The 15,357-nt window shown below is 33.8% G+C and overlaps 1 protein-coding gene and 1 pseudogene across 2 annotated transcripts; both read right to left on the bottom strand.

Annotated features, from left to right (window-relative positions):
• Positions 1 to 862: 862 nt before the first annotated feature.
• Positions 863 to 3,845, bottom strand: LOC143561259 (large ribosomal subunit protein uL2-like; annotated as a pseudogene). Its single transcript, XR_013140278.1, has 2 exons — positions 3,427 to 3,845; positions 863 to 1,359 (listed from the first exon to the last, which is right to left on the bottom strand). The product of XR_013140278.1 is annotated as a large ribosomal subunit protein uL2-like (transcript).
• Positions 3,846 to 11,736: 7,891 nt separating this feature from the next.
• On the bottom strand, positions 11,737 to 15,136 carry LOC143561274 (indole-3-acetic acid-amido synthetase GH3.6-like). The gene is made up of 3 exons (XM_077049397.1): positions 14,627 to 15,136; positions 12,682 to 13,598; positions 11,737 to 12,496 (listed from the first exon to the last, which is right to left on the bottom strand). Exons 1-3 carry the CDS (start codon positions 14,950 to 14,952, stop codon positions 11,916 to 11,918), a joined length of 1,824 nt encoding a protein of 607 aa, XP_076905512.1. The 5' UTR covers positions 14,953 to 15,136; the 3' UTR covers positions 11,737 to 11,915.
• Between the last annotated feature and the right edge of the window lie 221 nt (positions 15,137 to 15,357).

Raw genomic sequence — 15,357 nt, forward strand, 5'->3', positions numbered from 1 at the left:
ACAAATACAACTTATTCCCCTAGCCATACCACCCTGGTTTTCCCACAAATACAACTAAATCTCCTAGCGAATAGCGATACCGCTCGACTAAAAGAACTTCATGTTTAGTTTGGAGCAATCAAATGCATAACATCAAACACATACCAACCCAAGGATTCATGGCTGTATGGATTAGTGAAGGATAGTTGGGGGGGGGGGGGGGGGTCCAGGGGTTGTCCCGGCCCCCTCCGTTTTTTTTTGCGTAGTAGTGTAAATTTAGCCGTTTTCGTCTGACATTTTTTATACGTAGTGAAAATTTACCCGTTTTCAACCGAAATTTTGATCCCGCCCCCCTCCATTTACGGTTTTTTTAATGTGTATTTTCATTCGCTCCCACGACATCTTCGTCCAAGCTTCGCCACTGGCTGTATGCGACCCTCATGGCAACTTAGGTGGACAATTGGAAAAGAGAGAAGTATGATGAAATGGACCTAAGCCATTGGCAACACACGGGAAATGCAGAGGGGTTCCAAAGCAAGGTTATGTGGTTGCCGGTGCACATTATGTTGATTTGTAGGTTTAGTTAACATATATGTTATTAAACTTTACATCTCAAACTCGACCATTATCCAACCAGACCACATGCCTTCGCATTTATGGGGTTTGTCTTCACGGTATCAAGGCTAAACCCGGAAAATTTATAAAAACTAAAAAACCCATTTTAGAAACATAAGTTATGACATACATGAATACACTCAGAGACACAGAAACATTATTATATTTCACAAATTAAAACTCAAAAAAATCGCTTTCGTGTGCAAGACTTAAACCTGACCATAAGTTGTTTGAACCGGATCTAACGCATACATATAGCTAAAAACTTGTCAACCAAACAAAAAGCGGATAACATTATAAGTTTATAACTGAGCACTCAGGCAGTCAATAAAAACAGCAAGTCAAAAACATTGTACCAAGTATTGTGAACGAAACCTCAAAATCCAACTTAAAATAAAACAAACAGATAACTAAAAACCGAAGCCTCTACTTATCAGCCTTGGCAGCAGAAGCAGCAGCTTGACCTCTGAGCCGTCCAGTCCTCCTCGCAGCAATAAGACCGACCTTTTGACCAGGTGGTGCATCACGACGAACGGTACTCGCGTGACCAATATGTTGATGGTTACCACCACCATGAGGATGCTCGACTGGATTCATAGCAACACCACAACCTTGGGCCAGCAGTTTCTCTTCACACGGAATTTGTGATAAGCGTTACCAGCTTTAAGCATTGGCTTCTCGGTTCTACCACCCCCTGCAACTTGACCGATCATGGCTCTGCATCCGCTTGGCACGATCTTCTTAGCTCCTGATGGAAGCTTAACCCTAATATTTTCAACAAATAGTTCACATTATGTTACTATTTAAAATACAAATGCGCGACACCGAAGACCTATTTGATTCTATAACATCCAAACTACACATATAGATGTTTCGACAACATTTAATTGTCAATACACATATATAAATAAAATAACCAAATGCAACACCGAAGACCTATTTATGTTCACAAAATCCATAAACTACACACAGTGATAATTTGACAAATAAAAAAAATAATTAGCTCATACTCAGTTCAGATGCAGCATCTTCAACGTACAACGTAATTGCGTTCATAAGAACCATAAACTACACACAGTGATGATTTAAGTAACAATCAACAATTAGTTCATATATTCCATTAAATGGCAACATTTTCGATGTATAACTTGATTATGTTCTCACAAGATCAGTAGCCTACACACAATGAACTTTCGACTATGAATTCAACAATGTGTTCATATTCATTTAAAATCCAAAGATGCAACATCTATGACCTAACTGTATTCAAAATATCTACAAACTACACACATTGAAGATTTCACAACAAATTCAACAATTAGTTCATACTCTATGACAAGTTAAAACACAAAGATGCAAAATCTATAGCATAATTGTGTTCGTCAAATCCATAAACTACATACAGTTACAATTTAACTAAAAACTCGTTTAATAAATGAGTTTGAGCCCGAGCTTCGTTTATCAAGCTTGAGCTGGCTCATGAGCCCTAAACGAGCATGTCATTTATACAATTTAATTATAATATTTTTTAAATATATTTACTAATTTTGAAGTAATCTATATAAAATTATGAAAAAATAACTAATAAATAAATATCATGTTATATATATATATATATATATACATATATAAAACTATAATTAAGAAACAAAATATAAGATAATAATTATAAATATAAAAAAACTGACATAAGAAATAGTAAATAATCCGATCCCGATGCTAAGGTCAAAGCTTGAAAACTACTAAAATAGAGACCAAAATGAGCCAAGCTCGAGTTCTGTGTAAATTAAAACACAAAGTCATGAACTAACTACAAAACTAATAAATAACAATAATAATATTACTACTAAGTGGTGCCATTATCCAGGTTATGACTAATTCAATGATCTGTTTCAACAGTTTCTCAATCCAAAAATTTATACATATTTTTCCTACATCTTGTGGTTTTGCAGAGAACAAGGTAAAGAATCTTATGATATCTACATATATATAACTTTTAAAATACTTTCCAACCATGTGTAACACGAGCCAGTATCCTAGTTAACTACAAAACTAATAATAACAACAATACGATAAAATACAAAAGTTACACAAAATTAACCTAAACAATAAAAAATCTATAACCTGATTGTCTTCATTAAATCCATAAACAACACACGGTTATAACTTGTCAACAAACTAAAAAACTAATTTCTTATACTCGCTTATAAATCAACCATATTAATGTTAAAAAAAACAATATTATTATTATATTACTACCTTGTGGTGTCATTATCTGGATTATGACTAAACTGGTTTAGAGTCGTTTTTTAGAACGAGAACAACAGAGGAAGCGTTTAAGTTATTTTAGTTTTTTGTTTTTAATTTATATTTTGAGTTACGGTTTTTTATTACTTTTTCAAAATATAAATAAAAAAACGAAAAAAGTAAAATAACTAAAACGTTTCCTCCGTTACAATCGTTAAAAAAAACCTCGAAAATGAACCAAAAGCAAAAAGTCGACAAAAACAAAACTAAAAACCAAAAGTGAACCAAACCAATCAAAACCAGAAAAACCGATCAAAACAAATCTAAAAAACTGAAACATGAAAGTAACTAACAATTCATCATAAACAGCAACAACAATAACAATAATAATCATAATCATATATATATACACTTAATAACAATTAAAACAGAGACATGAACTAACTATATATCTAAAAATAAAACTAATAAATAATAACAATAATAATAATAATAACAATACCTAGTGGTGCCATTATCATGATTAACATTTAATTATCATTTCCTTAAGAAATGAATAATAATAATAATAACAACTGTTTATACCTAGTGGTACCATTATCCGGATTATGACTAATAACAATCGCATAATCACCCGAAGCTCTCGCAAACGACCCCCACATGATGCTCCACATTACACACAACCCCACCTTCCGGTATACTCCCAACCGGCAACACATTACCCACCATCAAATTCGCCTTCTTCCCACAAAACACAAACTGCCCCGTATACATACCTTCAGCCGCCACGAACAGCTCCTTCTGGTGCTTGTACCGGAACGGGTGACGGCAAGCGGAGCCCCGCGACCCGGGTCGTGGATGATGTCGGTGATGACGCCTTTGAGGTAGCCGTTGCGTTCGCCGAAGTCTAGGGTTCGGAATTTGGCTGGGCCTTTGCGGTGGTGCGTGTGGGATTTGAAGACCGAGCCTGCTCCCTTACGTTGTGCTCGGATTACTCGACCCATTTGTGACTGTGTGTGGTTTGGAGATTTGGACAGTTAGGGTTTGGAGGCGAATAAGAAGATGGTAGTGGTGGTGGGATTTTAAGATTTTAGGGTTTGGAGGAGAGTGTAGAGGTTTTGGGTTGGGCTTTTTGTTATGTGATTTTGGGCTCAATTGGAATAAGTAAGTTGTAACTTGTAACTTGTATAACGACATAACGTAGAGTATTGTACAAAACCGGTTTTAAACCCAAACAGAACTGGTTTGGTCAACGGTTGGTCAAAACTTAAAACCGGTTGGTTTCGATTCAGTTATCCATTTTTAAATAACCGGAAAAAAATGAACGATTGATGGTGATAAAGATTATCAAGACAACCGATTACTTCGGTTTCGGTTTGGGTTTTGTCTAATAGCCGAACCGAACCGTGCTCAGCCCTACATAAATAAATGTGCAAAACCGGGTATAATCAACAAAATTCAAAACCGGATTGGGTAGGATCCGTTCCAGGTATAGTTGGGTATTTAACTATTTTTCGGGTTTCGGGTAGGGCTGGGTTTTGACCATGTATTTCTGCTTTCTGTTCTGGCGGGTTCCGGTTCATGGGAAGAAATTCTCTACCAGGTCGTACATGCGGGTCGGGTACGAGTAGGAACGGGTTCCATGTAACAACTAGGGTTTTCAAACATATAATTTATATCCGTTACCCTAGCCGTTTTACATTCGGGAATTTTTAGCAATGAAATACCGCAACTACCAGGCTATTATTGTTTTAATATTGTTTGTATTTATATTTATAATATATATATATATGTGTGTGTGTGTGTGTATGTAGGGTAAGGATCCTAAGAGGACCCTTTGCAAATTGAGAACTTTGAAAACCATTTTGGACCACTATAAACACCTTTGAAAAAAATATTTAAAAAAATCATAAAACAAAAAATAACAAAAATTTTAAAAAAGTAAAAAAGCCAAAATTCTTATATTTCATTCCGGTTTTATTAAAAAAATAAAAAAAACAAAAAAAACGTCGTATTATACACATATGTATAATTTTATTTAATCTTTAGTTACGTAATATACACATATGTACAGTGTCATTTATATTAAATTATACACATGTGTATATAAAAATCATGTAAATGTACATATATGTATATATTATACATATGTGTATATAATTTAGCTAAACCGAGTTTTTTTATTTTATGAAACTGGGATGTTAAAATAAGAATTTTGGTTTTTTACTTTTTTCATTTTTGTGTTTTTTTTATTTTTAGGTTTTTTGTGGTCCAAAATGATTCTCATGGTTCTCAATTTCAAAAAAGTTCTCTCATGATCCTGATCCTATATATGTGTGTGTATATATATATAAAAGGGTTCAAATATGAATAAGAAGTTTCATATGAATGATAAGAACCAACAAATTTTTGACATTTGGTATTACAAATGATGGTTAAAGAACAATTCTAAGAAATTTTGTCAGTTATAGTGGTGAAAGAGTAATTATAGGAAACTATGTCGGTTTTTGATAATTTTAAATCTCAACCATTGATTAACATGATCCAATGGCTATGATTTATTCCTAGTCTTCATAGGAAACTACTTCTTTTTAGTTTAACCCTCCCCTATATATATATATACACACACACACATACATATACAACAACTTTCAAACATATACAATTTTTACCCCAAACTAAAATTATTATCTATTTTTGTTCCACACATAAACTATAAGGACCATTATGCAATTTTTTTTGTATTATTAATATATTATATTCCTTAAACCCTTGAACCCATATCCAAACCCAACCCATATAGCAAAACTCGTGACCGTTTACGTTTCTTGAACCTTAATATTCGCTCTAAACTTGGAATTGATTATTGCATATTGTTATGCTTCTCATTTACGGCCTCTACCGATAATCTAATTAAGCATACAAGATCGTATTGATACAAATAACCTATTATTCAAACTGTCCTTAAAGACATATATCGATATACCTTTAATAGGTGATGAGAACGCAATTAAGCTTGTACATTTTGTCATATACCCATCGCGAATCAAACCATATGCTTATTTACAACGTAACAGCCTGATTAATGTGGATCCTAATCGCTTCATAAAGTCATCGTATGTTCATCTAATTGACCATCAATTGATCAGCGTTGGAGGAATCCTTGAGGGTATATCCTGAACGGGTTAAACGTTCTCACATCATCACTTATTATTCGTTCATCCAATCAGGTAAGAATCTCACTCCCCCTTTTAACTCATTTTTAATCTTTTGGGGACATATGCGTTTCTAAATATTTTATTATTATTTAATACTAAATTGTAACTGTTAATCATGTGTGTATATCCATTTATGTCGAGTGTGTTATATGCTTGCTTATTTGGTTGTACCGTTGTAGTAGCCATCGTCTAGTTCATCTGGCATCGAGCTTACAGACAAGTTATTTACTTACTTATTTGGTTGTATCGTCGTAGTAGCCATCGTCCAATTCACCTGGCATCGTACTTACCGACAACTTATTTAGCCATCGTCCAATGCATCTGACATCGTGCTTATCGACAACTTGTTTACTTGCTTATACGATTAAACTGTTTATCTCACTTGACACAATTTGCACTTTTATTTATTATTATATAATTATAAAATCTTGTGTTTTATTCACTCGACCTAGTGTTGACAAAATTATTGTATTTTTAACGCATATGCATGTCATCGAATGATTTGATTGTTCAAGATTTTTTTGAAGAAACTTATGATTGCATGATAGAGAGATTGAACAAGAATTTAAATTTATATTATGTCTTTACTTATTTTACTTATGGATTATGTACTTTGATTATTTGAAATTTGTTGAGCTATTTGAATTGGAATAATAGATATTATAATTTTAATTATTGCATGATAGTACCTTAAGAGCTGTGAGCAATCAGCTCACACCCCGATATTTCCGCCGTAGGTTGGGATGTGTCATTCCATGGTTACCTCTCTCGATCTCTCTCTGAGTGAAGATATTGGATTAGGGTTTTGGAGAGTGGGTGGTGGTTTGGGCTGGGCTTTTTATGAGGTTATTTTGGGCTTAGTAGGAGTTTGTTGTAGCAGGTTAAAAGTGAGAGACAAGTTTAGAGGTGGGGAAAACCCAGTTCAAGATCCCAACCCTAGATGGGCACAAAATACCCGAACTTGGAATCGGACCTGAAAATAAAAAAAACGGTAAAAAGTTTTTTATACCTGGGTTATTATACATGACACTGTCTGTAGGGTATAGATACGGTATGCATTTCAATACCAAAACCCGTACCCGAAACTAGGCTCTATTTTCCAATACCTGAGACCGGGTATTTCAAATATCCTATATATACCAGTAATTACCCAAAAAATACTTGAACAATACCACAAAATACCCCAAAATAGGTAGTCCGTTAAAAAACTCAATCTATACTCAAAAACCACCCAGGAAGAACCCGAAAATTGGGGGATTTTTCAATACTTGAAAACGGGGTATTCGATTATAGAATACCCGACTCAAACCCGATGCATAGGGTATTGTCTTTAGAGACAATACCCGGACCCGAACATGCTCGGATATTGCCAAACCCAGTTATTAGAAAAACCCGATTTGTGCACCTCCACTCGACCCGATCCGTGGGAACACACTGGGTTTCGGTTCCTTCGAAATATCGTACCGGTTTCATCTCTACCCAGACCAAACTCGGCTTCGATCCCCGAAAATATCTGATTTGTGAACCTCTATGGTTCACCGTTCTCTTAGACTTGTAAAAATTGGGTTTATCTGATTTGTGAACCTCTATATCACTATATGTAATATGTAATTTATCAATAATACACCATATCTTATTGTGTTTTCATTATTCGACCCTAGTCATAATATTTTTTATTTTTTATTTTAAGAATCATTGTTTGAATGATGATGAGAATTCAAGTGGTCACTTCTATCTTCAAATATCATGCCAGTTGTAGTGTTGTTGTTTGCCGAGATTCAAGTCACTAGTTTTCTTGACTTGTCAATCAACACTCTTAACTTAAATTACAATTATCTGAAAACTAATGTTTTTGTTTGTATATCAAATTGCAAATCTTGTCATTTTTTTCCCATCACTCTAGGGTTTTTGTCTTTTTTTTTAATAAATGTTATTTTATTTTCAATAAATGAGCCTAGCCGTTCGTCAACTACTCACAATAGATTGATATAAATCTCAAAATGAGTTGAGTCATATTTAGCCCGAGCCTTATATGGGAGCCCCAGTACGAAATCAGTCGAGCGTTATAAAGTTCACTTAATTATGGAACCCAACTCGAGTTTTGTATAAGAAGATCGTTTAGGCTCGTCCAGCCTTAATGAGCCTAGTGTGTTTTTAAGTTTTTAACTCTTTTGAACTTCTGTGTATCAATTTAACATTGCATAGCTGAGCTCAAGCCAAGCTTTGACTCATTTAAGATACTGCTCACGAGCTCAAGTTGAGCTTAGGATTATTAAGATTTTCTCAAAATATAAAAAAATAATCAAAAATTGAGCCGAGCCTGAGTTGAGCTCGAGCTTGAAAAATGACTTGTGAGTCGTGTTCGAGCTTTAGAGATATAGCTCGTAATGAGATATGTTCGAGCTCTTGTAAGTTACAACAAACCAAGCTTGAGCCTAGTCGAGCTCAAATTTGGCTCGTTTACACCCCTACTTTAATCCTACTAAAGGCCCGGTTGATTATTTTATGTATTTTCAACAACTCATCATCCAAATTTATATGAAAGATGTTAAAAAATTCCAAAATAGGGCTTGTTCAACTCACCTAGCCATTATTAAATATTTTATTTATAATTTAATAACTACACATATTTAATTACCAATTAAAAATTATTAGTTAAAATATAAGAGAAAATTAAGAAGCTTACAATATATTATAGAATCAAATCTGGTATGCTTATATAATAATAGTAGAATAATTCTAAGATAATGATATATAATAATAAAATAGTAGATGATGGGCCAATAACGGGCTAAAGCCCGACAAGAAAAGAAATATCAGATATACATGTGACTTGTCTTTTGTTTAAGGCCCAGTCAAATGTACATAAACCAATACAATAGAGGTCGGTAAATCGGGTTTTTCAAGAACCATGCAAACTGATTCTGGGTATGGTCAACAAAAGTCATGTGTCAGGTCAGTAGAAACTTGTTCCGGGAATGGTCGGGTTTTTGACGTGTTCTGCTGTGTTTTTATTGGTTTTGGCTAGGTCGGGTCCGAAAAGAAACTAAAATCGGGTTTGTACATGCGGGTCGAGTAGAACTGGGTTTGGGTACAAGTCGGGTCTGGAACCAGGTTTTATGCACACGTCAACATGAAGTGGATATCCGCCCTCAACGTTTTTTACGTGTGGGTTTATTTATTTATTTTTATTAATTTTACTCATGATTTTTGAATGAACTTCTATTTAGGTCAACCATGTCATGGGCAGAGGAAACCAATCTCCGTGTCAATCCAACGGTTTCAAATTTGTATCGCGTATTTGAATAAGGGTTAACGATACTACCAACAGAATATCAAACATCGGCGATATTTTTGTTCTATTATAGGGATAACATTAAGTATATAAATAGAGGTACAAGTTGAAACACCTTAACTAACTGAAATTAACCCGTAACCGAAACTGGTTAATAACCAATAGAGGAGTTATAGATGTAACCGGTTTGGTTACAAAAAGAACTATAGGTTACTAACGACTTAGGAGTTTTCAAGCCAGGAACCGACTGCAAGGATATAACGAAACCTTTTAACAATTCCGCTATCTAATGTCCCATGCGAGTCCACCTTTGGTACAAGTGAACAAGTAGTTGATCAACTTAATCATGTTAAATGTGATGTGTAACTCATTTATTAAAATGTTCATGTCAGGATTTAAGTAAATGATATGTTTAATCTTGTCGTGTCGTATTTGACTTGTTAAATAATTATATGTTAAATATTTATATATAAATATTTACAACCTCACAAAGAATTCTTCAAAAAGTTGGATATCATGTTGACTTAAAATTAAATTATAATTACAACTAAAAGAAATTGGGGATGATTAGATGTTAAGTGGGGTGCTTTTAATATAATAAATAATTTTCAATTTTCAAATGATTGAAGAGTGCACTTGAATTGTACGTAGGAGCATGCCATTTGCCATGAACTACTTTTTACTAATTTACTTCAAAAGCAGATGTCCGAACGTGACTTTTGACATTAGTGCTTTCGATTTTAAACTTTACATTATATCAAATCAAGAAAAACACAAGATAAAACAACTTTTCTTCTCAAACAAATTTGATTAATAGTACACTTTATTATATAATGTTATATTAACTTATTTATCTATAGTGATAATAATTATGCATGTAAATAAAAACTAGTTGGGCTGGTAAAATTATTTACATTAAATCAAGTTAAACTGTTTACGTTAAATCGTAGGAAATCGATAACCTTCTATACGTTTTGCTTATAAAATTACACAAACAAGCGACCCATAAGTAGGAAAATTGAAACATTTTTCCATTGATGCACGACCAAAGCAGGTGGACCTTTTCCATTTGCATAATCTTTGGTCTGTCATGAGAAAACGCGATGTAAGTTATTTTTTAGGTACACGAAAATGATTTGTCAAAAGCTAAATCACTCCGAGCTCAAACCCAAATTCGAGCCCGTATTTCATACATCAAGCTTATTAAACTTGAAAAAGAAGACATTATATTGTTTGTGTAAATATAATTACGTATAAATTAGTATTATCATCTACATCTATAAAGAAAAACAATATGCACAAAAATAAATCATATAAATTTTGCACATGTAGTTATAAATATGCACAACAGTAATCATATAAAAAAATTAAATAATAAATGAATTACAAATAAATCTGTCTCTAACTTTAAACCTAGAGTTTAAAAAGAATTGGACCGAGCTCTAGATAAATAAGATAAGCTCAAGACTAGACGTGACTTAGTTTCAACTTGACTCGTTTAGTACCCCGTACCCTTAGTTTGACATCCTAATTTCACCTGAAAATAGAACGATTTATAAATGTTGTATTGTTATATGTTATTCCAAATATCAACTACGATATAAGCTAGTATTAATGCATATATACACGTATATACATATCTTGTGTATATATTATATACGCATCCCGGCTTTTACTCATATTATCATGCTTCCATGTTAATCAAAGATGCCATTAGACAACAATTACAATATAACCATAGGATAAACCTATAATTGCTTGAAGTAACTCCAAGGATGACATTTGACATATTCTAATAAAATTATATTATCTTAGGATAATTGCTTAAAGTAATTCCACACTTAGGTGGGAGCAAGAGTTGACTTTGCCTTTTATGATTGTAAGTAGGCTACGTTGACTTTATTCATGCTCTCTTTCTTGACTTTGACTTTTGAATGACAACTTCTTTTCTTATATTCAAAAATTAAAATAGTAAACTTACTACAAAATTGTGTAAACCTTGAAGATTTTATTTTTTTCTTTTGAATTTTTTTAAACCAAAAACTCACATTTTATTTAATTCTATCCTTATATTTCTAAACTTAAAGACTTGTAGTGAAAAAAAAAAACAAATTCTATTATGAAATTGTATATTTTTGTTCACTACCTTTCAGTAGTCTATCAGTTTGGAAAGATACTAGAGATTATTTGGAGCAGTTAGCTGCTTCTTTTGGAACGATTCACAACCGCTTCAAAAAATGGACCATTTTATACAACGACGTTTAATGAAGCAACAACGTTTTATGAAGTGATCCTAAAACCGCTTCATAAGATCCTTTCACGGCTCCTAAAGATCATATATATACCAGTGATAAAATGAAGAGATTTTAGTAACACTGAAACATGAAAACGAAGACGAAAATGATGTTCGATTCTTAGATTGGTTTTGTACATACACCATGACCTGACCCACTAGAAAACACCTTGAAAAACACCAAACACAATAACATTTGGAGATGTTAAATTATCTAAACAAACATCTTCCTTCATTTTACTTTCCTACCTAGCTAAAGCCCGAATAGTTAACCATTCCACTGCTTGTGGCCTGGAAACCATTTCGGGCACTTTGGGCTAAAATAACTCGACACCACCTTCGCGTTTAACAGTTCCACGATTGGTTTATACTTCACACATCTTGGAGTCTTGTACTGATTAATCGAAGCACCTAAACTTATCGCATAATCCATCAGCTTATCAAATGTCCCATTTTCGACAATCTTGATCTCCAACGGTCCTATCGACTTATCCGAGGCTCGACCCTGTCTGTAAACGCTATTCAACGACTCTTCGATAGTAAGACAACAATCTTCAAACACCGAAGCGGGAATCATGTTTGGCCCATTTTCACTAACCTCCCAAAAAATCACATAGTGACCAGGGATCGTGGTTGTGTCGGCATAGCTCGTGTACTCAGTCAAAGTCGCGTTAAATGGACCCAAATGGTTAACCGCATTCTCGACTGCTTTATGTAGCTCAACTTCATCGGTTTTGTCGGAGTCAATACTTAATGCCACATTCTTTCTACATATGAAACTGAATTGAGGAGCTTTGTTCTTGAATCCCACAACTTTAAGAATATCACCAACTCTATACCTATAAAGACCTACACTTAAAAAAAGAAAAAAAAAGAAAATTTAAGGCTCTGATATCATGTAAAATAAAATAAAACGTCAACAAACCCTAATAATCAAACTATAAAAGAATAATGACTAACAAACGATAAACGTTAAGTCGAATAATAATAATAATAAATATAACAGATAATAAACTCAGCTAACAGAAACAAACCAGCATAAGTTGTGACAACAAGCTCATATTCTTGACCGAGTTCAACATCCGCAAGATCGACCAATTGTAGATTTTCTTTTTCACGTTCCCTCGTAACGGACCCAACACCGCTTGCAGCTCGTTGGACCGGAAGAAACTCAAAGTAAGCCATGGTGGGTATGATTGTATATGCAACTTCACTAGGGTTACAAAGTGGATTCAAATTGACACCAAAATAACACTCAGAAGATGCATACATTGTGCACACAAGAGGCAACTCATTACTATAATAATCAAGGGTTGGTATATATTGAGCCATTGACCCGGTAACAATAACATCAACATACTTTGTGTTAGGCCATAACCTAGTAATAATCCCTTGCCATGATTTCCTCGAGCACTCGTGCTCGATAAAATCCGCAAGACTCTGGTCAGGTTTCAATATTTTCATAACCGATTCTCTCACCAACGGGTCGGTAATACCCGAATTCAAATTACCCGTACGAATATCACGGGTCAAAAGACCCCAATTATTTTCCAAAAACCGAATAGCCCGAATGAACCCGGAGGCAAAAACCGCCCCAACCCGAAGAACCTCTTGATTAAGGCACAACCCACAAAGCATTTGGGAATACATGCTTTGGTATGAATCCGGGCATAGAATGGTTTCATTTGGGCTTGTGTAGTTCGTATACGGGTCGTATGGTCTTTCTTGAAAATGAGAGCTTTTGTAGTAACTTGTTAAAACGGGTCGGGCCACGAGCCCACCCGGGGTTTTGGCTTCGGATTTTATGAATAAGAAGTACATCCCTTTGCCTTTATCTAACCCGGGTACAAACTGGTTCATAACTGGCATTAATAAACTATATAGTAAAGACCTTTTGAGCTCATCTTCAATGGCGGGCATTAGTTTTCTTTCTCTTCCTGATGTTCCTGAACTGTAAATTAACAAAAATTAATCCATCAACATTTTATAGTTTGTAGAATTTTTTTTGTGACATCAAGTGGTTTAAGAATAATAATAATAATAATAATAATAATAATAATGGTACTTGTAGGTGTTATTTAAAAATTTTGTAACGCCGGATAGAGGTGTGCATGGTTTTGTTTGGGTCTGAATTGGGTTGAAACTTAACCAGAAACCGAAACTTTGGTTTTTGAATTTTTAAAAACCATTTGGTTTTGGGTTTACCATTTAAACTCGAGAATTTTGATCCAAAATACTACAAGAAAATAAGTTATTTTCCTACGTATAATTCCTACAAATTCCATACGACATGTAATTCCAACATATTCCAGACAAATTTCTTACGAAATCTGTCGTAGAAAAATGACTCAATTTCTAGTAGTGAAAAAATTGATTCAAAATAATGAATTTGGATTTTGGACCTAATATTTGGGTTACATATTTTTAAACTTTCTTATAAGTTACTTAAAATAAAATAAGAAACAATGAAAATATGTAAATTTGGTTATAATCATTTTTTCGGTTTACATTACACGCAAAACTAAAACCAAGCTCTAAAGTTTGGTTTATACAAAAAACAAAAATCAAACCGTCAGTTTTTGTTTTGGACTTTTCTGTATTTTCGGTCTCGAATTAGTTTCTTCGGTTTCATGCACTAGACAACTTGTGCCCTGTATGCAAGCACGGTGAGTTTGGATGGGTGACACGTGAACTCCATAGAGTTTAGTAAAAAAACAAAAGAACTATTTAAGTTCGGTGAAAACTTTATAAAGGTCGCCTGTCACACCATTAAACTTTAGAAAACAGTTTTTAGACTTGTCATGAAAACTTTACATGCGTAATAAACTTTATATAACAAAGTACAAAAATATTATAAAACACTTAAAAGTACCAGTCTTGTTTCTAAACAACCCGCAACCTACTTTTAAACAATATTCAACTTTATATAACAAACTTATGTAGCTTATAATTTGTTAAATGTTATTAAACTTATGGTACCTTGTTAAGAATTCCGAAATGGGACTGGACGAAAGGATGGCGGATTTATCGCCATTGGCTATACGAGTAATATCATCATGAAGATCCTCATAGGTAACAACAGGAATAAGTTTCTTAAAAGTGTCACGGTCAGTGTCATGACTGGATAGACCGTGGCGATGTAAATACTCCACGGAAGCATTTTGGGTCAGGATTTCGGCTAGGATTTGTTTTTGGACTTGGTCAGGGTTAGAAGTGACATCTTCAATGAACTGAAGGGCGTTTTTGTTTTTTTCGGTGAGGGTGTAGTCCGCGGTGGCTAGTCCGCTTTTCGGAGCTTCAGGCATGGTAGTGTAAGAGAGAAATTGAGAATGTTTATGAGAGAAATATGATGGTTGTGTGGAGGGAGTATGATATAAGGTGGTGTTTATATAGAAGAAAAATGAAGGTAAGGTGTTGTGTATAATCCATTTAAAGTGCAAAATGACTGTGCATTAAAGAAAGTGACATGAAGGTATAAGTGTAAAGTGTGTAACTTATTTTGGATATATTTGATGCTTAAGTTCTAACTAAAATTCACCATAAGTAGAATATTAAAGATAATAATGTGAGTTTGTGTAAGGGAATGGATAAGTGGATAATATTAGTGTATAGTACAATTCAATTTAAAGATAGATAAATGTTATTATGGAACTAAAAACTTAATTACAACTAATAATATTTTTTTAAAATTATATGATTTTTAAAGATGT

This window comes from Bidens hawaiensis, unplaced genomic scaffold (assembly GCF_021521415.1).
Source record: "Bidens hawaiensis isolate Kalapana, Puna unplaced genomic scaffold, B.hawaiensis_p1.1 tig00020645_1, whole genome shotgun sequence".
NCBI lineage: Eukaryota > Viridiplantae > Streptophyta > Magnoliopsida > Asterales > Asteraceae > Bidens > Bidens hawaiensis.